Here is a 27,976-nt window from a genome sequence, read left to right as displayed (position 1 = left end):
GGGCTTTTTTGTGCCTGGGCTTTAGGAAAGGCTTCTTTCGTGGATGGCACCCATGCATGTCATTCCTCTGCAGTGTATGCCGTATTGTGTCATGGGAAATAGTCACCCCAGTTTGGCTTTCTACTTGTTTAGATAACTGCAGTGAACTTGCATGCCAATTTTCTTCAGCCCTTCTCATCAGAAGACACTCCTGTCGAGGTGTTAACTTCCATGGACGACCTGGACGTCTCTGTGAGATTGTTGCAGTTCCATCTTTTTTACATTTTTGTACCACTTTTGCTACAGTATTCTCACTGATAAATAAAGCTTTGCTGATCTTCTTGTAGCCTTCACCTTTCTGCTGTAAAGCAATTATTTTCTTTCCCAGGTCTTGTGACATTTCTCTTCCATGTGGTGCCATTGCTGACAGCATGAAATGGGAAGGGGTTTTAACACCCTTTTATAGTCAACTGTCTGCTGGACACCTGTGTAATGAATAATTAGACTCACCTGTGGTTGAATCCCTGTTAAATTAGACATTTGTAGTCTAAAATTTAACTTTGCTCCAGAGACTTTCAGTGGGGTGTACTCATTTTTGCATCACCCTAATTTGAGTAAAACTGAAAATTTTGTTCTCTAAGTTATATTATTAACCTTACTTTCATGTTATAAGATAAAAAGATGTTATATAAAACTTGTCAACATTTTGGAAATTGTTTATTGAGATATTGTTTAAAATGTTACTTTTCAAAGGGGGTGTACTCATTTACGCTGAGCACTGTAGCTGAAAGCTGCCACTCCACTATACTTAAGCTTAACCTTTGGTACTTTCAGAAGCTTAACATAAGATGATCTGAGGGCACCTGATGCTGTATAGAATATAAAGCAACCAGTAATGTTCAGCTGCAATGCTATGAAGTGCTTTGTGAGCAAGTAAAACAAAATCATTTTTAATAACAGACACAGGGAGCCAAAGTAAACTGTACAAAACTTGGACTTCATTTCTTCAGTCAGTGCTATACTGTATCACTTTAAAAATGATGGGCCATGCCTGTAAAGAGGGAGATACAGTAATAGATACAGATAGATAGATTTCAGTTTCTTCACTGTACAGTGTCATTAAATACATACAAAGCTTAATAAAAATACGTTAAAAACAACTCTCAACCAAGATTATAGGTAATGCAGAGCTGAACTCAATTTGTTTGCATGCATGTAAAAGAAGCTCTTGTGCTTTTGTGTTATCAGTGTTTCCGATGAGCTGTTGAAAGACTGTTGACAAAAATAACTGTCAACATTTCACCACTGTCAAGCAAATAACTGAAGTTATTCTTTGAAACATATTGAGAAATTACATTACAATAAAATCTTAGGCAGGTTAGAGCTGCAAGAAACATTCCCCTTGCATGTATTCACTATGTAAATATGTGGGATGAGGCTGGTGATATTATTGGCTTGTCTGCGTCACTCTCCTTCAGTGCTTTTCATCTCCAGCACAGCCACGCTTCATTCAGACGGCACGCTGACACCCTGCAGGGGCCAAACGTCACCCTCATGGGGAACCAGAAGAATCCCTGGATCTCTGCTCTGGTCCTGGTGGGTCTTTTACAGAAAGTCAGTGGACTATCCAATACCCAGGTAAGATCTTGAGACACATACTTATTATACAGTTTTTACTCTTTAAAATATGCTATTTTGGTAACATTTGATTGCTCAAAGAGATAAATTTTAGCAACAGAGAACACGAGAATAAGATACAAATCCCCATTTTCACTGAATTAAAGTAGAAGGCATTGCTTATTAAAGCAATAAGCTAAGTAAACAACATCTAAGTATTTGTATGTTACACTGAAGCTTACAAAGTAAATATAGGAACAAATTGGTAACATCAAGTTTTTATTTTAACCTCTATATATTAAAGCATGTTTTCAACACAATGCTGTACAGACGTTTAGGTTATAGCCTATAATTCAGTGTGATTTAGTGCGCTCTGTTGTCACCAGAAGCAGGTGCAGTGGGTTGCCACAGTAACTGAGACAGAAAATAAATAAATAAATGAAAAAGAGAAGAGAAAATACGAGACTCATGCTCAGTTCTTATCAAATACCAGCAGCAAAAGCCAAGTCATGGTAAATATTTACTTTGCCTATAGTCAGGACACTGTAACCCCACTACTACAGCTTCAAGGTGATATAATCCTAAAACATTTCAGTAACAGTTTACAATAAGGTTCATTAGTTAAACATTAGTTAATGTATTAACTAACATGAACTAACCATGAGCAATACATTTGTTACTCGATTTACTAATCTCCGTTAAATCCAGTTGTTTGTTCATGTTAGTTCACAGTGCATTATGTTAACAAGATTTTAATAATGTATTTGTAAATGCTGAAATTAATATTAACAAAGATTAATAAATGCTTTATAAGTGGAGTTCATGTTAACTAATGTAGTTAACTAATGAACCTTATTGTAAAGTGTTACCAACGTTTCAATTCTGAAAATATAAACTATTAGATTATATAATATTATGTTTTTTTTTTTTTTTTTTTTTTTTTTTTTTTTACTGTTGTCACATCCAGTTTTCTTTTCAACTTGAAAATTAGCCTGTACATTGATAAAGGGATCTTGAATAAAGTTCACTGCAATGTTTAAATAATGAATTTATTTCATGTTCACTATTCAAAAATCTGTATGATTTTTACATGTTTTGAAAGTCACTTATGCTTGCCAAGGCTGCATTTATTTGATGAAAAATAGTGGTACTATTGTGAAATATTATTACAATTTAAAATAACTTTTTTCTATTTGAATATATTTTAAAATGTAATTTATTTCTGTGATAACAAAGCTGAATTTTCAGTATTATTACTCCAGTCTTCAGTGTCACATGATCCTTCAGAAATCACTCTAATATGCTGATTTGCTGCTCAATTAACATTTCTTAGTCTTATCAATGGCAAAAACAGTTGTGCTGATTAATATTTTTGTGGAAACTGAGATATTTCAGGATTCTTTGATGAATAGAAAGTTCAACAGAACAGCATTTATTTGAAATGTAACATTATAAATGTCTTTCCTGACACTTTTGATCAATTTAATGCATCCTTGCTGAGTAAAAGTATTCAATTCTATTAGAAAAAAAGGTTTATTTTTCATGAATAATCTTATGAACACAACAATAAAAAAATATTTTGTAAAATATATATTTTTTTAATTGTGGAACAGTGTTAATTTCTGTTTTTCTCTCTCAGGTGTGTAGCCCAGGTGTAGGTGACACTATACACAACTATGGTGCGAAAACCATAAATGGGACCCAGTACATCCCATTCTCCCATTATTCTGGGAAGCATGTCCTCATTGTCAATGTGGCCACCTACTGAGGACTCACCTTCCAATATGTAGGTAAGTATGCAAATTATTTCACTTAACACAAATATTAGTATATACAAACATTCCTTATGTTTGCATATTAATATGTACAAATATATATTTTACACATCTCATGACAGCAAGCTTGAAGAACAAATATTAAACCTGTTATTAATAACTGTATTGACTGACTGTGAGTTTTATGTGCTAATCAGAATTGAATGCACTACATGAGGAGTTCCGAGATGTTGGATTCACTATTCTCGGGTTTCCTTGCAACCAATTTGGGAAACAAGAGCCTGGAGAAAATAATGAAATTCTTCCTGCATTAAAGTGAGTTTACTGTAAAAAAAAAAAAAAAAAAAAAAAAACATATATATATATATATATATATATATATATATATATATATATATGTGTGTGTGTGTGTGTATGTTTATATTTTTTTATATTTTATTCTTTATTTATTCTTAATATTAACCTGTAATTTTAAATTACAATCAAATTGGAATTAACTGAAATTTCAAGTGAAATTATATTAAACTGACTTAAAAAAATTGAGTTGAACAATTAGGTCAAACTAGTAGTATTACTAAAGCTTAAACTAAGAAACTATGCAAGATCTATGTAAATTACTCATCAATTTTTAATCAGAAGACGTAGTCTTCTAAGGAAGAACACTGAAGGTTTCTCAAGAGTATTTTAACCTTGGGGTTACTGCTCTTCTCTCATGAGCCACAACAATCTGAGCATCAGACAGTGTGCAATAAGCTTGTCCTTCTCATCCATCATCCCCTTTAAATTACTGCACGTATCATATATCTTAAACCTAAAGGCTCTTTTCTGGAGTGATATCTGAAGCCACTTCTCTGGTCTTGACTCCCTGAAGTCTCTATTTGTTTTCCTTATAGACAGACCCTCTTGTCTTCACAGGTATGTTCGTCCAGGCAATGGATTTGTTCCAAACTTCCCGTTATTTGAGAAGGTGGATGTGAATGGAGACAACGAACAGGCCCTTTTCACATTTTTAAAGGTTGGTCATTGCTTAATAAAGCATATTTTAAAATCTATCTGAAATTGCAACACCTTGCGCAAGAAAAGGCTGTTAGGACCAAAAGTTCAAGGAACAAAAACTCAGTTAAAACAAAATTATTGATAAGTAAACACCAATAGGCCTATATAGTGCACTTAAATGACATTTTAGCTGTCTGCATGCCATTGCATTCATTTAATATGTATATCAATATGTTTACCCAGAGAATTGTGCTTGTGTTGTCTTTACAATTAATATTATTTATACACTATTAGAAGGCACTTCATATATAGAACATTTTAGGGATTCTCATCATGGGATCATTTTATGGATTTAATTTGAATTAATTTAAGCTCGTAAACAAATTATTACTAAAAAAAAAAAAAATAACCCATTAAACATTAAATTATTATGCAATCATTTATGCTGCCTTCACATGCTCTCTGAATTATTATAAATACGAATTTCCTATAGGTAAAAAATGCACATGAACACCCTCCCAGTTCAAAATTTGAATGCGACGAGCTCGTAATCATGACTTCAGAAGTTGGAATTATCACATTTCTGATAACATTTGAAGGCAGCATTAAGACATTTCTCCTTTTTTTTTTTTTTTATGGAGCCCCTAAATCGACATGGTGATGGAAAAAAATATGTTTCAATGCTTTTATGAATGCAAAAGTTTTGTGAGGGAATGCAAAGGGAACACAACATTTTGTGTTACCTTGAGTTTCTAGGCTGGGAGAACACAAAATATTTGAGAGAACAAAAGCATTGACAACATTTTTCCCCCCTGCACCATGTCCCTTTAGGGGCTCCGTACTTTTTGGCATAAATGGTTGTTTAAAATTGATTCAAGAACCCTACAAACCCATCGAAGCTTTTATCCCCTAAGAGTGTATAACATTTTAAAGGGTTAAAAATGAACCAAAAATGAAAATTCTGTCATTAATTACTCACCCTCATGCCGTTCCACACCCGTAAGACCTTCGTTCATCTTCAGAACACAAATTAAGATATTTTTGATGAAATCCGATGGCTCAGTGAGGCAGATTCTAAGCAATGTTTTGAAATCGGCCATCACTAGATATTGTTGAAAAGTCGTTATTTTGGTGCACACAAAGTATTCTCATCTCTTCATAACATTAAGGTTGAACCACTGTCACATGAACTGTTTTAAATATGTTTTTAGCACCTTTCTGGGCACTGAAAGTGTAAATTAACTTGCTGCCAATAGAGGCCTAACTGAATTTCATCAAAAGTGTCTTAATTTGTGTTCCGAAGATGAACGAAGGTCTTACCGGTGTGAAACGACATGAGAAATTAATGACGGAATTTTCATTTTTGAGTGAACTAACCCTTTAAATGTCCAAGTACTTACAACTTATTGCATCAAGAAAAAGGCCAGATTTTAATGTAAACTGTCTCTTTCAGAATGCTTGCCCACCTGTGGGAGACAGTTTCGGTAACGCCAACAGATTGTTTTGGGAACCTCTCAAGGTCAACGACATCAAGTGGAACTTTGAGAAGTTTCTAGTGGGGCCAGACGGAAGACCAGTAATGAGGTGGTTTCCAAGGGTGAACGTATCTGAAGTTAGGGCAGACATCTTGAAATACTTCCGCCAGTTTGTTAATCAGCAAAAGGCTGATTAACTTTGAAACAGTGGATTCAATTGTACATTCATCTCTCTCTCTCTTTCCAGCATATACTGCGTTTAACTAGTTAACAGCAAGATTACATGTGGCAAAGTTTAAAAATGTAAACCTTTGTGAATTGGATTATTGTTACAAGAATTTGAACGGATTCTCAGACTGCTCCTTCCAGAGGCTGTCATGGGATCTGTTTGGAGACTGGCATGTTGATGACGGGACGGCTTGAAAACAGACACTCTGTGGTGCCCGACCTGAGAACGAGGGCCAGCGGGCAGCTCTTTAGTGCATTCAGGCTGCTCTGCTGTTCCTTTTCAATCATGTCTCATCTCCTAAACAATCCTTTGAACTTGCTGCCATCTCTGTGGATGTTCAGTAAATAAAGACTATAATGCAAGAAACAAAATGGTTTCCTCTGGTCAATGCAACCATGATGCAACTGGCTCGTAAACTTGTAGTTTAACTCACACAATAACATCTGGGAGGTTTAGACAGTTAGAATATATTTATTATACTAATCAATTACAAAAGTTTCACATGAGATCTGCTTTCACCCACTGGAGAAAAAAAGTCATTCCAAAAAGCACAAAACCACCAACCAGTAAATTATGGAAATGAGTAAATAAAGCACACATCTCAGAGTGCAATCTAGCTCAAAGACATTTCAACTTGAAAACACATCTTATCTCGTTCCGTTCATTGAATTCAACCACATATTCATAAAATAAATGGCTATTTTTTTAAACATTTACATGACAAATATCAAAGCTTTTGGAAGCAAATAAATCGCTTGCCGTTGGGAATATTTTGTGAGCATACAAACCTTTTTGCGTTTGGTTCAAAGCATTGGTCAGTGCAGTTGGAGACATTGCACACATATGGAAAAACAAAAACAGCCTTCATGATGGCGGATGACTGTAAAAGTTTAAAGGATATGATTCTTACCCTGATCATCTTCCAAACATTTTATGATACTTTTAAGTGCAACACTGGACCCATTATAAATCAGACGTCCGGTGATTGGATTTCTGCTCGTGTTCAGCCTAAATCAAGAACAAGACCAATGAAAAGTGGGCTGCACTAACGTGATGCATTAACTTATTTATTCCGGCCCACTTTCTGTGATTGTGCATATTCACAAACGCACACAAACTCAAATCCTACAATCTTCCAGTGGCTACAATATGTAAAGGGAGACACAAAACAATACACTAAAGACAACATTTCTTAAGACATTAAACCACACTCAGCTGTCAAAACAATAGATATAAATAAATTATCACTTACATTTGCACATCGGGAATAATGTTTTTGAACACTGAATCATGAACAATATTAAGCAAAACTACTGTTACTTCTGGCGACCATTTACTAGGACCAGATGAAGGCCCTCCTTGATCAATTTCAATTACAATCAGTAAAGATCAACAAGCCACTTTTTAAAGTGATCCCAGAACATAATCTAATGATGGAAAGGTTTAACAGGTGTTGTACAGTATATGGCTTCAATAAACAATGGGGCAGATGACCCGTCAGAGAGGTGACATATGCAGACAGTGTGTGACCATCCCGAACACGGCCAATGAAGGAATCATGAATCAGTTCAGTCACATTTTACTGTTAGCCATTTTCAAGACAATTCACCTATAGAGTTACATTTTTTTTTTTTTTTTTAGATACATCGATACCAAAACACATTCTGATGTGTCAAGGAATCACTAAATATAATGTTATCATCAGGTGGTTATTATTCAATTAACTCTATAGGTAGATTGCTATAAAAATAACGTTCAATTATATTATCCATTAAATAACTGACTTCAATTCCTGCATAGAATTATATAAAGCAGATAATTTAAACTTCAATCATAAAAAGGTGAAATAATAAATGTATATATTCCTAATTTGCCAGAACAGTGTTTCACAAACAGGATTATAAAACTTAAGTATATAAACAACATTTTCATCAGTGATAGATATATATATATACACAGTAGGAAAAAACAAAACAATAGTTCACACCATGCCAAAAGAAAATAAACTGCATCATGCTACTAGCCGGGAGCCATTCCAGGAGAGAATATGTGTTTAGTGCTTTCCGGGGTCTATGTTCTGACGCTCCCTTTTCCCAAATCCAGTTGCTCCCATTTCTGTCAGCATAAAAAAAAAAAAAAAAAAGTTAAGAATCCTCATTAATAAAACATAATTTACCATTTTTATAGAAAATGAGGTGGGTTAATGATCAGTGTCAGAAATGTAAATAATGTAATATTATTGAAATTAAAGTTTTTTTGTTTGTTTTTTGGTCTTGTCAAGAGGGGGACGGGATGCTCATTATTGCTCATAAATGCGGTCCAATTATGTCAAATCAGTTTTTTGTCAATAGTTTCTGTTGAAATTAAGAAATTAATACTTTTAGTCAACAATGGTGCATTAAAATTGATCAAAAGTGACAGTAAAGGCTTTTACATTGTTATAAACAATATCTTTTTCATATAAATGAGCAGCAAATCAGCATATTTCTGAAGGATCATGTGACACTAAAGACTGGAGTAATAGCTGATGAAAATTCAGCTTTGCAGTCACAGAAATAAATTTACATTTTAAAATATATTCAAATAGAAAAGAGTTATTTTAAATTGTAATAATATTATTTCACAATATTAAAGAGCGACCCCAAACATTTGAGAAGTAGCACGCATTAAAAGGTGAATTACTTAACTGAAATAAATGACTCCGATTATGTCTGACATCTAATCAACAACAAATTAATTTCTGAACCTGGTCATGATATTGTTAAAAGACCACATGAAGTACATACATCTGGATTTGATAAAAGTGTCAAAGTTGGGCTATGATACCACTAATAAAAAAAATGGTACTGCATAAGTAGCTTTATCACTTCAGCGGCAAAGATTCAGAGCTTCAGAGTTGGAGAACGACATTACGTTTTGATGAAAGATCTACAATTTACACTGACAAATCATTCAGAATGGAAAGCAAATTGCGTCAGTTAGTATGTCATGTCTGTAGATGATACAGATAATCGGATAAAACCAAACTGAAACTAAACTTCATAAGCCTTGTACAATCATTATGAAATTTAAAGCTATTTTCATTTCATGTTTCTTCTGTCATGGTTCTCACTGTCGTCATCATTTTTGAACTGCCTCCAGTGGAAGCTCAGATTCAGAAAGAATGTTCAAAATATCACTGGGTCAGACTGACATTGTGTGTGGCAAAACAAAATGGAACCTAGTGACGCAGAAACGATGTAAGAGGGCAGAAAGGACACAATAAATACCTGCAGTTTCTGGAGGGGGTCTTGCTGTGTCTGCTTGTCCTCTGGAACCTCGTGGTTGTGGGAAGGATGACTGCCAGGGAAAACCCTGAACACACACAAAAGAAGAAATCATTACAGTTACAAAGACACGTAGAGAACAACGGTTTCGATCTCTGTCCACTTCTGTACACTGAAGACACACTGTACCTCTCGTAAAATCCTGTTTGTACAAATCATTATGTCTTTTTCATACCACATGTGGTGTGGTTAACCAGCTGAAAGTGCTGGAATGACACCATTGTGTCTGTTCCAGGACATGAAGGAAGCAAAAATTTGGATTTTTTTTTTCTCACTAATCGAACTAACCTCTGCTAAAAAAGCCAATAGGTAAATAAATAAAATCAAACTATGTGATGGTATTAGTGTATGAACAATAGACATGTAAAGCAAACTGGTATTTCAATATCAAGTTGATTTAAACAACAAAATGCACTTCTTGGTCAAAAATAAATGTTGCAAAGCAAATACAGCAGTGATGCTTAATTTGTTCTTTGATACTGATTGTTTACTTGAATAACTGAACAAACTTAAAAGCAATGCTTATTTAATTGAGAAATATTTCTTGTTTAATAAACTTGTTTAATTTAATTTGTTAACTTTGACTGTGGTATCATCAATAGAGCACAACAGTGCTTGCCCACTTTTTCAGTGGCATTGGTTCCGTAAGTATTTTTTCCATTAATTTCTATCATAAAGATTTTTTTAAAAAGTGTTTGTTAAAGCGATATACCAAACCAACAGGCTACAAGGTGAATCAACATTTCAGATTTTGGTTTAGGGATGGAAAAAACAAATATTTAAGTAATTTGAGAGGGAGACTCGATTACGTCATTTGCGAAGCTAACGAGATCTTTGGTGCATTTTGTGTTTCGATTCTGATTGGTGGAATTTTCTGTACAGCATCATGGGTAATGTAGTTTTCTACCATGAATTCCGCTGTTGAACACGATTACTTTAAAACTAAGTTGAGATAATGCAGGCTAATGGCTTCATTGGTAGCAAATGCTATCTTTTAACAACCTCATAGCTCACAGTAAGGCTGTCTTTAAAGTTTTATAAATTAATCATTAAAAATCTTTTTCCCTATGGAGAAAATGAATAGAGTTTCTACTTCCGGAGCCTGACTGTTGTATTCTCTTTTACTGCTATTGTTATTGTACACTTACAGGGTTGACAGGCTGGAAATCCCTGCCGGGTGCCGTACTGATGTTAGGCATCCTGGGTGGGAAGTGTATGGGCCACCCCTCCAGACCTTGATGGCCCACCTGTACAAACGGGCCACAGTATGGAGGGCTCATCGGGCCATTGGCTGAGCCAGAAGTGGGATCGGACGTCCTCCTTTCTTGTTGCCCCTCCAAAACATGGAAAAACAAAAACTAAATTAGTTCCAGTTGTCTTCAATTAAGGGAATCTGCCATATTTGTAATCTGTATTAACAACATTATTAGAGTTTCTACCACAAGGTGGTGCTACTGTGGTGCATTTGAGTTACCTGCTTATGTTGCATCTGTAGTCTCTCCAGTTTACACCTCTCGGCACGCTCTCTTTGACACTCGTTCTGTGCTTGATGAAGCTGAGAACCAGAGACACTGAATTCAGGACTCTCATAAGATTCTTTCATGTCTCATTATTAACTAATTGGGCATTTTTCTGAAGTCATTTCATTGGTTAAAGCTGACAGTCTATGTAGGGTCTGTGTAGCTTCTGACCTGATTTGTCAGATTGGTCATTTGACCCTGCAGCCTTTCCACCTGCCGCCTCAGATCTTCTTTCTCTTCGTTCATCCTCTCTCTATCGCTCCTCTCCTTCCGAAAGTCCTCTTCAAAGATTTTCACCTGAGAAAAACGCATGTGATGAGGATGGAGATCTACAAGATCTTTGCAGCCTCTTCAGACTGTAAGGCTGAAGGAAGTTATCAAACCTCAAGCAAACTGTATGACTCACCATGGAACCTTGACATTCATTTCTTACAAAGCATGTTTGATAAATGAGGTAAAAAGACTCAATTCACATAGTTGTTCAATGAGTGAAACCTCAACTCCTAAAGAACCTCTGATGCAATGAGAAAACTCGAGCATCTCGAGGAGCTCGTTCTGCTCATCTGACCACAGCAAGGCACTCTGCCATATCAATGTATACAGTGGCCCCAAAGGTATTTGGACACTTGAGACACAAAATGTATGAATTTGAATGCATTTGAAGATAAATTATAAAATTTTGTCTGGTCCCAAATTGAAAACTGGGAATGTCCCAGGTCATTCCCAAATGAAGTCTCCATATGTTTTTACCTGCTCCTTCAAAACAGCTATCTGTGTGTGCAGCTCCTGCTGTCTCAGGTTGGCCACACCTTCTCCCAGGTTCATGCCTGGCTGAGTGGAAGATGGAGAGTGGAGGTTCAAAGCTTCCTCTAATGCCTGTAAAAGAAAAGAACACAATTAGAACTGATGTTTGCTTTTAAAACAATATTAAGCAAATATATTAAACAGCACAGCTGTTTTCAACATTGATAATAATAAGAAATGTATCCGTTGCCATAATGCGTTGCGTCTTGCTTCAGACTTGACTGACAGACGGGCATTCTGACACATGCTTTCTAACCCTAAATTCACAATTTTTTTTTTTTTTGTAGCAATTACTCCAAACTTTTAAAGTTTATATCAGTAGTCCCATATTCATAATTATGACCACAGTCTGTTTACAGTATCTACCAATAAGTCAAATGGAAATTCCCCATTTAGATAGCTAGGAAGTGTATGTGTATGTGTTTTGTGACTGACCCTGTTGAGCCGCTGGATCTCTTTCTCCTGGTATTCTCTTTGTTTAGTAAGTGGCAACAACTGGTCCTGCAGGTAACGCACCTTTTGTTTCAGCTCACATGTCTCTGAGGTGAGGCACTCCTTCTCGCCCTATGACATTATGACACTATGGTTAGCCACCAGAGCAAAACAGTCACTTGGTTATATATCTATACTTGATACAATTGTGCATACAATTTAAAGGCTTCTTACTATAAATGTCACATTTGTCACATTTAACAAACAAACAACACTTTTGTAACACAAAACTATTGTGCTACATTTAAAGTTTTTTTTTTTTTTCCCAATTGCAATACAAGGATGTTTTGCAAAACGGAAATCATCACATGAGTTTAACATCATCAACAGATAAGAATATGTATAGTATGTGCTGGGAAAAACAAGTCTTAATCGTATTTAACAGCACAAGCAATCTGTCAAACCATCTGACAAGACAGCCAGCCCATATGAAACTATGACCTTTAAAAGGTGCCCAATATAAAAGTCTGCATTCATCACATTTTTTACATTTTTGTCTACTGTGTGTGGCAACGGTATCGGACACAAAATATGGCCAGCGCTTCTGCCTCAAGGCCTCTCCTATGGAACATCTGTGGTCTGCTGTGGGGGCGAGTCACAAAACCTATGTAATGCTGTCAAACTCATAAATAAACTAAAAATCATGAGAGCACTGAGATGCACAGATAAGTAGGCAGTGGATGCAAAAATGAAACCAGTCATCACATGACATGGTCTATGAGACTCAATAAAACTATAAGGCAGTTTATGTGTCGCATGCTTGACTGTCCCCTGTGGGACAGAAGGGAAACTATCACTGCATACTAAGCATGTCATATGGCCTGTTAGAGGGAATGACCGGTGCTTCCCATGAGAAAACTGAAAGCATTGAATGACTACTTGAAGCCTCATGAGTCTTATCGAGCTCCACAGGGGTGGAAATACCAGCAAAATGTTCCAAAAAGAAAAGAAAAAAAATATATTTAAAAAAGAAATTAATTAGGCTATGCCACTTTTGGTTTTTGGGATTGACAACCACATTTACTTGCAGGTGCGAGTCTCAAAATGTCCCGTTCACACAGCAACCTACAGTAATGTCTTGAATACTGTCCGAATGTGAAACTGGAGTCAAGCCCATATTCTCCTACTAGTAACCATCGAACCAATGACCAAAGTAATATCAAAGATGGCAACGTCCATTAAAATGAAAACTGAAACATCTGATATGACAAGAGTCCAATTGAGCAGCAAGTTAATCCATTAAGTCTTCATTAACCGACAGCAGCTTTTATATCTGAGCAGGGAGTGGATGAACTCAAAACTGACAGAAGCAGCTCCGTCGGATGAACCTTCGGATGACACACAGCTCATATCGCCGTAAATTACCGAAATCACACATGAAAACCCGCAACATGGTATACACGCATTTGTGCTTCGCAGAGCAGCTCTCTCACACTGTATGACGAGAGACAACTAGTTGTCCAGTAGGGGTGGGAATCGCAGGGTACCTCACGATACATGGCTCATGATAACAATAATATCACGATACAGCGATTCTGCGATAATTGATATATTGCTAGACAATCCTATAATGATACATCATGATATCTGTCTAACTATGAATACAAAATGCCAGTAAAATGGTTAAGTGCATTTTTTCTCTTTATTAAAGTCCAAACAGTTAGAAAATAGCACAAAACGTTTTTTCAGTCTGTAAATTAAATTTAACATTTTAAGTAAATTAAACATTATATGCTTATACTTTTTAAAAGCTTAAACTTTTCTTTACACATTTGGTCTAAGTTAATTGCTTATCGACTTGTTTTATATAAACCTGGTACATTTAAAAAAAATTACCAACCTCTTTTATTTAAACCTGGGAACATCTCAGTGTTTACCAGCTTCCTTAAAATAAACCTAGGAATAGTGTTGTCAAAGACAAACTTTAAAATGTGACGATACCAGCATAGCCTAGCATTTTGAGCGTTGTTGAGCGGACTCGTAAACACCTCTGATTGGCCATTGTTTTTACGAGCTCAACATATATGTCTGTGATTGGCTACAATGATCAATGCTTCAAAAACATGTTGTAAATAGACATCTTTGACACTCTTCACTGAGCGCTTACAGACTCACATGGGAAGTGCTCGAAGAACGTCAAAGATGTCTTTTTTGTCACATCAATGGTATAAAAGCCTAAGTGCCTCCAGACTTGGGCATCTATTATTTTACTCACACTGCTTCTGCCATCCCGTTAAAAACCTTTTTCTTAGGCCTAACTTATGTTCACGTTTCCCTCATTCATGTGTTGAGCACCGCCTTGAAGTAGCAACGCTGGGAGCAGGGAAATCTATTTAGAGCGCCTAATTTTATGAATTAAAATATCAATATTTGGTGCCAGCGTATTGATTCTAGTATCGCACAGAGAAGGACGACGATATATCACCCTATCGATATTTTGTCCCACCTTTATTGCAAAGTCTGGTTCAGACACAGCGCGGGTTTTCTGAGAATGTGTTTGTGAGTCCTGAAAATTTACGGATGCGAGTTTGGTTACAGAATGTGGTTGTCACTCCAGTAAATAACTGAGCTGTGTGTGAACGTAACCATATTAAGGACTCAAATACAGGACTGGCAACCGAATGTGGCCATAAAGAAGCGTTTATTAAATAGGGCTGGGACAATAGATCGATTCATCTCGATTCGTTGATCGATTCTGAGATTTTCCATATGTATTGCAATTCTCTCTTGAATCAATTCTGAGCTTAGTTTTTAACAGCAGATGGCCCTTTAGGCTAGTTTCTGATCGCATGCTCAAATGTACACGAAGAAGAGCGCTCATGCATTCGGCTATGTGCTATATACTTTTATTACATGAGAATAATGTAAACAGCCCACTGCAAACACCCTTAAAAAAGTTGCTTCAAACTTTTTGAACTTTATGAATGATTCTTTTATAGAAGGTTCAAGTGGTGTGTGTATCGAGTTCATGTACGGCTGTTTCTAAAGCACGCAGTGCCATCTTCTGTTAAAAACTAAGCTCAGAATCGATTCAAGAGAGAATTGCAATACATTCGGAAAATCTCAGAATCGATCCAGAATCATTTCTCTATTATTGTCTCAGCCCTATTATTAAATAACTAACAGCATGAAGTAAAAAAAAAAACACCCACTTACACAGGAAGAGTCTGTCTGACAAACAAGTAAAGCTGTTTTGTATTTCATGCCCTTTAGAGGCAGGCTTAAATGGATTAAACTACAATAATTAACTGGCATAGAAATTTTGTATTCAAATTTGCCAGAAAACACCAAATAAAGAAAGTAAAACTTTTAAACTCTCAGAGTAGAATTTCTCTGCACATAAAAGTAATAAGTTCTGATTGTCTGTGGGTGTGTTGTTTGCGGTTGAGAGTAAGGTGTACCTGCACGTTGTCAATCTTAGATTTTGCGAGGAGGAGTTTTTTATCATAATCTCTTTGCCTCTGTTCACGTTCTGCTTCGAGCTCAAGCACAGCCTTCTGGGAGTCGGCAAGCCGCTGCCGTAGGTCTGTGATCTAGGAAGGAGAGAAAAGTCATAAAGTGATGAAGACTCATCATAGTTTTTTTGGCATCGGATACATCTGTTCACATGTCATACTAACGCAACAACAAGATCCATCAGTTACAGAGCTGCATTAAACTGGGCAAAAATGTTTGTGTATGTTTATTATAAGTTTGATAATGAATTGTAATCCATTTTATAATGAAAACAAAGCAATGAGAACAAAAAAAAGTTGTTTTTGTTCCACTGCTCTAAGCGATCCCCCCATGACGACAGAGGATGCGTGTATAGAAACAGCCTCGGTTTGATGTTTTTTTTTTATCCTTTTTTCTCTCTTCTATCAAGCCGAGCAGATGCGGAGATGCAACAGGCGTCACTATCTCTAGGCCGTGAGATCACGCGGCTTTGCAACCTTGGCCAGCCCCTACGGCGAGCCACAACAGGAAGACAGTGGGTACGGGCGAGGTGAGGGAAATTCTGCCAAAGGTGTGACAGGAGGGGCCTGTGGTCTAGTGTGCAACACTGTGACACACACACACAGAGCTGCTTTCCATTCCTTTGCCCCAACAGCATTTCCACCGCCACCCAAATGCAGTAACAGGGCCTGTCAGCACCCTTCACTTTAAACAGGAATTTCATGTGATGAATCATATGGTACAATCTCCCACCTTCATTCACATGCTACACTGGCTGGTCGGTTTCATTAAGCAATTGTTGTTTCTTAGTAGAGTGATTCATGTTTCTTTATGTTTTTATGTCATGCTTACCAGCAACAAGGTGAGCCACAAAGGTTACAAGGCCACTCGGAACATATTTATAGAGCATTTCTATGTTGTCATGTACCTTCTGCTCGAACTGTACTTTCATAGAATTCCACTGAATGTCCCACTGTTTATTAACCTCCAGTACCTAAGAAATGTCAAACGCAAGAGTTTACACGTCAGAGTTAAACAAATGGGAAACTATGACAGTAGTAATGTCAGCATGAAGAAAGCAGGGGACCTCCATAAAGTTCTTACATCTTTCCTCTGTTTCTCCAGAAGTTTGATCTTCTTCTCGTACACCTCCGGATCACAAGTCTTAGATGGTGTTTTTTCCACAGCTTTACCAGACTGTGAATTTATTGAAAAAAAAAAAATAATAATAATAATAAAATTAACCAATTTTGCAATACAAAATTGCAATTATGCATTTGCAGACAAATATCAGTACTTCTTACCAAATCAACACTAAAATGTTAACATTTTTAAATAATTATAAATATATATATAATTAAAAAGGGCTTTGAACTTAAACAAAAACTCCTACTGATTAAAAAAATAATAAATAAATAAATAAATAAGCTGCTATCTATTATTATTTTGGTTTATATAATCAAACAGCCATACTGGCAAAAGAAAATCAGAACATCACTGCTCGTAAATGTTCTTGTTTTGTATAATTACTGGAAAAACTTAAGTTTACTGAACTGAAAAATGCTTACAATTGTTATATTTTAATGTTTTAATATTTATTGAAGTGAACATTTTAAAATCATTAAACCAATAGACAGTATAATCCTTTGATCTGTGTGTGACCAAGTGACCCCCAAATAAAAAAAATTACCAAATCTGCATCTATCCAGAACTGAATTGAAACAGAGTATGAATAGTCTTCCCATTTAAATGTCATAAAATATCCCCACTGGACTTTAAAATGATAACATAACGTAATTAATCACAGCAATTTGCTGACAACCGACCAACGGACACCAGAATTTTCCCATTCTACTACAGGACAGCAGTCTTGAGGTTGAGTCAGAACGTAACACAATGACCAAGTGCATTGTTCTTCAATATTTAGTCATACCATGAAAAAAAGCCCACAAATGAGGAACTTAACCAGAAAGACCATTGAGGAAGAGCAGTATTCAGAGCCAAGGTGATATTCCCAAAACTAAACTAAGTGGCAAAAGTGACTCAATAAGAAGCCTCTTAATTTAGAAACTGGAAAGCAATGTGCACATTTGTCTTTTTTTCTAAGAACTCCAACTTAAAAGGGGGGGGGGGGCAACTAGACTGCGACATCACTGGTCTAAAAGGGAAATTAAAGACTAAAAAAAAACCCAGCACAAATTTAAAACAGCACCAGGAATTCTATGGTGATGTCACCTGATATAAAGAGGTTCATGGAAAAAGAAGTGCACACCTGCTGAGTCATGGTCATTTCCACCTTGGTTTTGGCTGCCTCCTCTTTCACTGGCTCCTGTTTTGGGCTTGGTTGCTCAATAGGTGCTGTCTGGCCTCCTCCGCTGACCTGCTCCTTCAGTTTCAGGTTCTCCTGCCTGTCCAGAGAACACAGAACCAAAATCAAAACTGAGGATTGGAGGAAAAAAAATGATTCTCTATTTGACACACTCAGCTTAAGAGTAAGCATCAGATGGAAAGACCCCTCGGTTCCAGCACAGCAGGAAATATTGCTTACTATATTCTCACAGATTACTCACACCAGTCCTTCTCACAGACTCACAAAGGGCCTTTTTTTTTTTTGGTTTTATTTGTTCCATGAGTAAATGAATTAATGAAAAAAAACATAAATGTGAACTAAATTACCTGAGCTGTTCCAAATCACGGTTACGGTACTGAAGGTCCTCCTCCATTTTTTTCCTAAGCTCGTTGTTTTCCTGTCTTAGCTGTTCGCAGAGCGTCTAGAGACAAAAGCGAATTAAATACTCAGCTAATCAACCTCCGATTAATTCACATAACACAACTCACAGCCAAAACAGAGGCCTAGAAGGTGTCGTGAGCCCTGCCGTCTCACCTGTAGGAGAGATGTTCTCTGTTCGTTCTTCTGGACCTTGGATGATAAGTGGTGGAACTCCACGGCCATGCGGCCCAGGTGAGCCAGCAGCTGGTTGGGATTGGACTCTTCAGCAAAAACACTGAAAGAACTCTCCAGTCGCCGGAGTTGACTCGCCAGCTCCAAGTTCTCCTGTGGCAGATGCATCACTCCAGCCTGCATTATAATGTGGAGTTTACCTTAATCTTCTTTACAAAAACATTCCTGATATATAACACCAATCACTGGGCATCAAGTAGCAACCTTCCTGTCAATATCTACCCTTCATCTTCCCCAATATACAAGAGCATTGTGAAACCATAAACTGAAAGTGGAACAAAAGAAAAAAAAAAAAAAAATACCTCTATACAAATATTTCCAGTTTTGCGAACAATTTGTGAACAAAAGTTTTTATAACCTTAACCAAAGAGGTATTCCATAAACTGACACAGACGCATGAGTTTTCTGCCTATCTGCTTACTAACTAAATCCTGGAGTTTCCCTCTGAGTCATCCAAGGAACAGCCTCAAACAGATATGTTGATTCATTACAATGAATATATCTATGATAAGGAAGGACAGAGAGAAACAGCTGAGCAACTACACTGACTGGAATCTGTGTCACATGACTAATGTCCGCTGCACAGAATGACAGAATACGGAATGTTCGAAACAGAGCAATAATCTAGAAAAATACACACAAGTTATTACACGTGCAAGCTGAGTGACTGCAGCTGCCCAGGATTTCCTAACATCCCCAAAACTCACCTGCTGGGTTTCAGAAAGTGTCTTCTCTTCCATATTCACCACCTCAAATTCCGATGAACTTTCCTGTAAACACATGAATTCACAGTGTTGCGACATTTGTTCTGACGGTTATACACAGTGTAAACTTGTAAAGAATATTTTACCGTTCGCAAAAGAGGAACGTGACAAGCAATTAACAAAACTGCAAGTTACATTCCCGGTAGCTTTTCATAACATGATGTGAAACAATATAATATATTCACATGTAACACAGCTCTGACGGGAATGAAGGCTAACGCATTATACCACATGCATTGCTTTAGTCAAATATATATAGCCGAATACAATATTAAGTCTTAAGGGATATTTTGCTGTTTGAGTTGGACCAAAATAGCTGGAAGTTTTATTCCCATTGTAGGATTTTCATACATGTTACATGTGAATATAGTATATTGTCTGTCTATTTTGTATATATTATTCACAAATATCTTTATTTTTTATTTTACTATCTGTCAACTGTTGTTGTCTCTGTGTACTGGAAGCTTCTTCTGGCACCAAAACAAATTCCTTGTGTGTGCAAACATACTTGGCAATAAAGCGCTTTCTGATTCTGATTGTTTTGCAACCTCAAATCTATAATGGTAATTTAACACATTATAACATGTTAATCCTATACAATATTAACTCATTAAGGATATTCTACAGTTTATTAAATTAGCCTGGAAGTTTAATGTTACACAATGTTACGGTGAATATCATATAATGTTTCTCAACATCGAAGCTATATTGGTAATATAACACATGTGACGTGTTATGCTTTATACAATATTAACTCAAAGAATATTTTACTGCTCACAAGTTAGAAAGTTACGTTACTACGTTGCATAAGATCATGGATTGATAACCTTCAAACTATAATGGTATAATTTACAACTTGTTTTATAACGCGTTTCCAAAAGAAGCGTTTCAGTAGAAGTTCTTACCGCTGCCTCTGGCTGTAAAGTATTTCCAGTTAAACAATCCCGAGATTCTTGTCTTTCCGTTGTAGGATGACCGTGATGTTTTCCATGACCTAAGGGGAGTCAAAATCACAACAGATCTTGTTTAAAATCAGGTCTCTCTGGTGTCAAACCCTTCACCGACCTCACTCCATTGGAATAACGACAGCACTGTACCTTGAGTGTCTGACTGAACAGGGGCACCCATGCACAGGCTTGAGGCAAAGCTGGTCGTAGACGACTTCAGCGCTTCGTTATCCCTCACCAACTCCTCCACCCTTTTCCGAAGTTTTGCCGCCTCTGTCTGAGACTCCTCTAACAAGTCTCCTACCAGTCACGAGAAAAACAAACAATGAGTTATTTGACATAGGCACATAATAAAAACACGTAGCTGCTCTGACACAACAAATGGCACAACTGCTAAAAGCTGAAAATCTAGAATCACTTCATTTTTCTGTTCTTGACCTAAAAATAGAGCTGTAAGCCCAAAATAGCAACACAAAAATTACCAGTGAATTAATAGAGGGGTTTGATGACTCAGATGTCCTGAATGAGCAACGTGTAAGGCATTTAACTATATGTAACCTTAAGCTTAGTCACTGACAGATGCTGAAATTGAAAATGGTATGGCCAGTCTGACTTCATCAGGTTCTTGATTCTGAAAGGCATTAAAAAATGGGTTGCAGTTTCAGATCCCTCACCTAAACTCTTCAAACCTTTCATTCTTTCCCTCAAAACGGTGTTTTCCTCTAGCAGCTGTCTGTAGCTGAGGCTGCTGGCCTCGTCTTTGACCTGGCAATCGCTCCCACCGGGGTCATAGATGCGATATGGACCTTTTCCCTCCATCTGTCACCCCCGTCACTTAGCAAACATGTTTCCCTGTACTAAAACAAAGAAATCACATGGTCATTTATTTGTGTGTACCGTAGAAACAGATTAAACAAAACTCTCAGATTACTAATGTAACCTCCTGACGGCATAAAAGTGCATAAAAAGAATGATTGTTGATTTGCAATTCAAAGGGTGGCATTTGAATAATGGCATATTGGGGATTTCTCTTTGGCTATTTCAAGACATAATGATTTGAATGCACGTCTTTGATATCATAACTAAAATGTGTCATAGCAGTCATTAAGATATTCTAAAAAAGTTAATAGTCAATCAACCAAGACCAGCACGAATCCTAAACAGCATACAACCATGACAAATGACATTTACACATTTACACAAGTGACGCATCAAACCAGCAGCCAAGCAAATGAATAATCATATCCCACCAAACATATCTCAGAAATCCTAATAAGACGATCCTAATAAGTGTCCTCTTGGACAACAAAACCACAGTCACCTACCTTCAAAGCAACAGCAAATCCAACAAACTAGACTTAAAGCTAAACCCTTTCACTTTCCTTTCCATGACGAGACCTGTTTAAACAACTCAGGTAGTTTCAACACCATCACCGAATGATAGGTACACTTAGGATAAGAGGAAACCTTATCTAGAGGATCATATTTATTTCTAATCCTCTCCAAGCTCTTAACAATACGACCTGAAAGAGATACAGTGTGGAAAGCTTTAGCTTTTAAGCATGAGCCAAAACCCCCTACCCACACAAGGTCAAAGCCAACGTATTTTGTAGCTAAACAAATGACTCAATTTCAAAAAACAAATATATGATGCTATTAGCTTAGCATCCAGCTAACAGCAGGTGATGTGTTTACCAAGCTAGCAGACAAAAGCTTTCACGCTAGCTCACCCTAAAGCCACAAACAGCACCTAAACACGCTCAATAATGTTCTAGGAAAGAATAAAACATAGCAGTCGCACGGTGACTATTATAATAAGCTGTATTTTGCCGTTAGTTTTTTGTTTTCAATGAAAAGAATAGCTCTTTCTGTACCTTGACGGAGATGCGTCTTTGATCGGCCGGAGGTTTGCGGAAGTGGTTCGCGGCGCGAGCCGGGAAATTCCGCAGATGTAAACAGAGCCGTGTTCACTCCACTGATGGGAAGTCCGACTCATTTCCGCGATTCGGTTCTTTCGAACAGTTCATTTGATAGAACACAATTCAGTGACTCGTTTACGTCAGAATGTAATTGGCATCAAATGGTCCCTTTTTACATGATCCTTAACGTTCAAAGAAAGACATATTTGGCCTATATTTTTTCCAGTTTTATTAATAAGGATGTTTATTGTACTTTTATGTGTCCAGGTCATTTTGTTGCAGCCAGCGTTTTAGTAAAAACAGCCTGTCATTTAGAACATAAATAAATTATATAATTATCTCTTAGCTGAAAATGTTTTTTTAGGCTATATTTTAATAAAATGCTAGTCTGTTTATGAAGATAAACTCTTTTTAGTATGTGAGTTCATAAATCTGCCATAATCAAACATATTTCCAGCTCATCTTCGGGACACTCCAACTTTTTCTGTTTGCTGAGCATTTCGAATCGATTCTCATTACGAACCGCCGATTCAATAGCCTACAATTCGTGAAAGAATTGTTCAGACCCATTGTTGTGAACCTATTCAACCGATTCATGGAAAAGATCCAACTCAAAAGAATGATTCATTGACGAGTTTTAGTTTGCTCGCACTGAACAGCCACACATATTTGAAAATTAGTTTAATATATTGATTTGGTGGCTGTACTTTGCTATTTTAATGACTGAGCCCATATAGACTACTATAGAAAAAACTTACTAATTTTCACATTGTATGATTGTATGCCGTGTTTTAATGGAACATTAACTTTAAATGATTTATCTAGGGCGCCTGCTCTTCACTTGACGTCACTGCACTAGTTCTCCTGCCAAATATCATGTACGTGAAACATTCGTGGTCAACATAAACCCTACCAAAAAGTTTTTATACGTCTTTTAGTGTGTCTGCAGTTTACAAATGTGGGTAAAATATAGACAACAAATTTATATTTAGTAAAAAAGTAGCAATGTGTCTTACTAGGCTAGATGTTTTTAGTAGAGCGATTTACAGTATAGGCGTAATTATCAATCCACCTGGTTAAAATTGAAGTTAGTAACACGTACAACACAACATCATTTTAAGTTTTCATTTTAATTGACAAACCCAGTATGCTGGTTTTATAAAGATTATGCATCTAATTGTATCCAGGGTGCATCAATTTGACCCATATATAGCCTAGCATATAGGCTACGACGATGTGTAAATGTATGCGTCCAGGTTAGGTTATACAAGCTAATAATCAAGGGTCTGCCATACTTACTCATACTTACTGCCATACTTACTGATATTATCTTTAAAACTTGAATCAGTAGGCTACTGCAGGGAACTAAAATGGCTGTCTGCTGTTCTAAACACCATTAGCCTAGTTAAACTAAAAAAAAAAAAAAAAAAAAAAACATTCTTAAATATGAGTGTTCAAACAGAATGCTGTGTTCATTTCACTAGTATAGACATTAAGAAATTCACAAGGAAACATAATGAGACATTGAATTGGGTAACAGAAGAGTTATCATTATTGGCCAATTCTGGAAGTTTAAACATTATAAGCAAATTACTGATTTGTTTGTCTATTATAAATACTTTCATAACATAAACATTACAATTAATGGGCCTAATTGACTTCCATAGTATATATTTTTTTTTTCATACTATGGAAGTCAATGGGGTCCATCAACTGTTTGGTTATCCATTTTCCTCAAAATATTTTCTTTTGTGTTCAGCAAAAGAATGAAATTCATACAGTTTTGGAACAACTTGAGGGTGAGTAAATAATGACAGAATTTTCATTTTTGGGTCAACTATCCTTTTAATACTTCAGTATGATGTCAAGTATGCATTGGAAAATAGCTGCAAAAAACAAAAAAACAAAAACAGTCATGATGAGGAGTGCAATTTGAAAAGTGCTTGGCATAGGCTATCAGGAATTGTATTGTCAAAATATTCCACAGTTCTCAAAATAGTGTTCTGACAGGAACAAAACTGTTGTGAGTTGGGAATGTATGAGAAAATGTACATTTTACTCCATTATGAAGAAAGGGTTATATCCAGTAAATTTAAATAATTCTTTTTTGGGTTTGTCACTTTCAGCACGTTTCCAATGATACCATTGTTGAAATAGAAACTGAAACTCATGATAAAAGTTAATAGATGGACGGACAAATGGATGGATGTATTTTTTTGACCACTGAGGTAACTTCAGAACAAAGGGATTTCCAGATTGACCAGATTTAAGATTTTTTCCTGTAATCCAAGTATGAATTCAATTCCCATCAACACCACAGAACAATAACATTCTTAGAGGAAATTTAATGCAACTTTTATATGAAACATTTTTTAGCCATCACCACAAATTAGGAAGATTATCCTAACATCCTATTTGTAAATCTTACCCTGCACTGAAAATAAATGGTGACATCTTGTGGAAATTTACAACTGTGGTATTTAAGATTAAAATCACACACATACTTCTGCCACATATGCGTGTAATCTGAATGTTTATTGAGAACTCTACTGGTAGCGTATTAAAATAAATTAAAAAACTTTATCGGTGGTCAGCAATCAGTCAACTTTAACACTTTGCCATCCATGTACAGCTGCATGTGAAGTAAAATAGTGTCCAAATTAAATGTTAATGAAATGAAAAACAGCCAAAGAAAATTTGAAAACAATGAACAAAACATTAAAAAATACTGTTTAGAAAGTTATACTTGTCTTGTCTGAATAGAAAACACATGCACATTTTAGTAATTAATACTGTATATAGGTTACTTTTAATACACTTTCCATTGAAATCTACTACTGCATCATCAAAAATAAATACCTTTTCATCAATGCTTTTATGGAAATGCAAATTCACAGATTAACTGGTATAATTTCCCATTATTTTATCCAAGTTGTAATAAACAAAGATACAGCATTTTTTTCTATTAATAATACTAGAAAATGTTCAATAAAAACATGGTACAATTACTCACCTACACATTATACTTGTGTCCGAGAGGCGTTTTTTAAGGAAACTAGTGGCAATGGGGGAAGCGTTTGCTGTGTTTTTAAACAGAAGGGGGAATTCCCACATAGTGAAAGGCCTTGATATTTTCGTCTCAAAGTGGGACCTGGTATTCGTCCAGGAACTTGAGACTGCTTAGCTAAGTGTTACCAGACAACACATATATTTGATAGTAACACAGCACATTTTAACTGTTTAAAAGTAACAAACATGAGTATAGGATTATTGTATTCAATTATAGTAACATAACTTCATAAATCAGCAGTTTAACACCTAATATTGAGTTGGTGGATTCTAATACGCCATCATTCTACATGCATTTGTCTTGAAATTGTCCTATAAATAAACCTCAAAGAAGAATAAAGATCACAAAACAAGTAGAATTGCATTTTTGTTGTCTTTCAAAAGTTTTTAAACCACACGCACACAAAAAAAAACGATTACGATTACATGCACCAGGAAAGTGCACTGATAAATAACCTAAATTTCTTAGATGCAAAACTGCATGCAACTTTTGCAAAGTCAACAGAAAGTGCACTTTGAAATGCACAATATCTCTTCTTGTTGTTTAAGTTTGCCTGCATAGTAACCTTTTGTCACCTCTGACATTAATCATCTCGTAACACCCTGGAGAGTTCAGTTTTTCTTTGCTTTTGCATGTGCAACTGTTCTCACACAGTTGAAAATATCAGTATGATCATATACTTGATGTTTTGTTCTGAATTTAACAATGTTATTGCTATTGCAGACATCATCGATGGTGACTGGGATGTTGGTCTACTTGCAGGGGATTTCCTAGCCCCACAAGCTTTTTTCTTCTTTCCTCTTTTAACTAAAGATGGCCTGACAACAGCTGCGCTCACACAAAGACACGTCCGCACACACGCAAACACAAGCGTGCTCGCGCACATACGCATATAGCTGCAGACAAGAGTATAACGAATTAATGGTTTGAAGGCTCGCTTTTGACAGAGGAAGGCTGTTGTACAGAAAAAGACCCGTCAATGCTTCTACTCACACCCTGAAATCTGCAGATGACAATACTGTTGCTGTCTGCTAACTGGGAAACGTCTCTCGAAATGGTGTGAAGCTCACGAGAACAGAAAATGTGTTGAGTTCAATTTTAAAAAAGTAAAAAAAAAAAAAAAATCTTTCTAAAATGGCAGTCACGGGATATGTAATTAAGGTGTGTTGTGCATGGATAAATCCAATAAAAGCAATGTGTTCAGGGCACAGTAACTAGTCCTAGGTATTTTCTCTTTTAAGTTTTTAGAATTCCATTATTATGCTTTTTTTTCTTTTTTTTCTTTTTTTGACGTCATAATGCATGCTTGATTCTTTGAAAAGTAAATAACATCTCCCAAACATCAAATATCACATTTGCAATCATATCTATCTGCAATTTATAACCAGATATTTCCTATTCAGAACAGTTTCACAGATTAAAACAGGAGGGAATTTCCTTATCTTGTGCGTCTGTAATGTAAATAAAGTTAATGACTGATCTGGGTGAATCAGCTCTCTAGACCACTAATCAAAAATAAGGACGTGAGAAACATCCTCTGCTGAGTTGAATGCTGAATGTTTCAGGCCAGTGGTTTTCAACTGACGTTTTGAGCCAGAAACGAACAGCAGGTAAAAAAACAATGCTAAATGCAAATAATAAAATGCAACTAGTTAGATACGGTAGGATAGAAACTTGTTTTTTATAAAAAAAAAAAAAAAGAAAAGAAAAACTTTTCAAGAAAAATTGAATAAAAAACAATTACACAAAATAAAAAAAAAAAAAAAAAAAAATGACCCCAGTCTACATAAAAACACAGTTTCTCTTGAAGCGAGCATAAACATGATTTGGGCTGACCGCAATTTATTTTGTGGGTGAATTATTAGCTGCTGATATCATGAAAATATCATGATCTTATTCTAAAATTCTAACCCCTGTTTCACAGACAAGGCTTAAGCCTAGACCCAGACTAAAATGCATGTTTGAACTGTTTTAACTGAAAGCAACTTGTACTGACATATCTTAAAATATGTCAGTGCCATTGTTTTGTCTCAAGATGCACACCAGTGATGTTTTTTCTAAGGCATGTTTATGAAAGCTATTGAACTAAGGCCTAATCCTGGCTTAATCTAAGCCCTGTCTGTGTCATGTTAATAATTGCGTACATTGATGAGTTTATGCAATTCTTTAAAATACTAAAGGTGTGGTCATATTAGTGAAATTCTGTGGGCAAAAAAAGGTCCATTGTATGAAGCTCAACTTGCACAGAACTTTTAAACTAATGCTGGGTACACATTAAAAGATGTTTGAAAACTTGACTCTTCTTAAAAGATTTTCAAAATGTGAGAGACCACAAACATGAGGTCTCTTGAACATGACCACAAAAAAATCCTAGATTTACAACGTTTTGCTCCTATAGCGTGTGGTTTGCTGTGATGTGACAAAGACAGCATACCACACACTAATAGTTTTTTAACCAGAGCTCCAACTGTGAACATGGGAAATCTCGCAAAATCTCTCGAGATTTCGGAATAAACATGACGGACGATAGGCAGGGAGAAATGGCGTTGAAAGTGTTTGGAATGATTTTATAGGCCACTTAACACTTGCCTTGCATAACTGAAACCTGTAAACCTTTTTCAATATTTTGCTCTCGTCATTTGCATTGTTGGAAAATAACTAACTAA

General features: G+C 36.1%; 2 protein-coding genes across 6 annotated transcripts; one reads left to right on the top strand and one right to left on the bottom strand.

The window, feature by feature from the left end:
- The first annotated feature begins 1,459 nt into the window (after positions 1–1,459).
- gpx3 (glutathione peroxidase 3) lies at positions 1,460–6,437 on the top strand. Its single transcript, XM_048176785.1, has 5 exons — positions 1,460–1,617; positions 3,236–3,386; positions 3,569–3,686; positions 4,287–4,386; positions 5,821–6,437. Exons 1-5 carry the CDS (start codon positions 1,534–1,536, stop codon positions 6,037–6,039), a joined length of 672 nt encoding a protein of 223 aa, XP_048032742.1. The 5' UTR covers positions 1,460–1,533; the 3' UTR covers positions 6,040–6,437.
- An 89-nt stretch (positions 6,438–6,526) lies between these two features.
- Positions 6,527–25,393, bottom strand: tnip1 (TNFAIP3 interacting protein 1). 5 transcript variants are annotated; one of them, XM_048176778.1, is made up of 18 exons: positions 25,254–25,393; positions 20,996–21,178; positions 20,472–20,621; positions 20,280–20,368; positions 19,318–19,380; positions 18,533–18,727; positions 18,325–18,419; positions 17,921–18,056; positions 16,753–16,845; positions 16,577–16,642; positions 15,615–15,746; positions 12,157–12,285; positions 11,668–11,793; positions 11,089–11,214; positions 10,872–10,952; positions 10,546–10,734; positions 9,341–9,425; positions 6,527–8,186 (listed from the first exon to the last, which is right to left on the bottom strand). In XM_048176778.1, the coding sequence occupies exons 2-18, from the start codon at positions 21,138–21,140 to the stop codon at positions 8,125–8,127; spliced, it is 1,962 nt and encodes a 653-aa protein (XP_048032735.1). In that variant the 5' UTR covers positions 21,141–21,178; positions 25,254–25,393; the 3' UTR covers positions 6,527–8,124. The 5 variants fall into 5 exon arrangements, with proteins under 5 accessions (XP_048032735.1, XP_048032737.1, XP_048032734.1 ...); XM_048176780.1 differs by lacking the exon at positions 25,254–25,393 and adding an exon at positions 23,562–23,582; XM_048176777.1 differs by lacking the exon at positions 25,254–25,393 and adding an exon at positions 22,196–22,348.
- Between the last annotated feature and the right edge of the window lie 2,583 nt (positions 25,394–27,976).

This window comes from Megalobrama amblycephala, linkage group LG23, assembly GCF_018812025.1.
Source record: "Megalobrama amblycephala isolate DHTTF-2021 linkage group LG23, ASM1881202v1, whole genome shotgun sequence".
NCBI lineage: Eukaryota > Metazoa > Chordata > Actinopteri > Cypriniformes > Xenocyprididae > Megalobrama > Megalobrama amblycephala.
Note: the sequence above shows the minus strand (reverse complement) of the source record. Positions and strands in the feature narration are given on the sequence as shown.

Coding starts and splice junctions, on each gene's coding strand:
- tnip1 (XM_048176778.1), bottom strand. CDS start 21,140: ATGGAGGGAAAAGGTCCATATCGCATCTATGACCCCGGTGGGAGCGAT. Junction 20,622..20,995: donor GAAAGGTTTGAAGAGTTTAG/GTGAGGGATCTG, acceptor CGTGACTGGTAG/GAGACTTGTTAGAGGAGTCT. Junction 10,953..11,088: donor TGACCAATCTGACAAATCAG/GTCAGAAGCTAC, acceptor TCTGGTTCTCAG/CTTCATCAAGCACAGAACGA.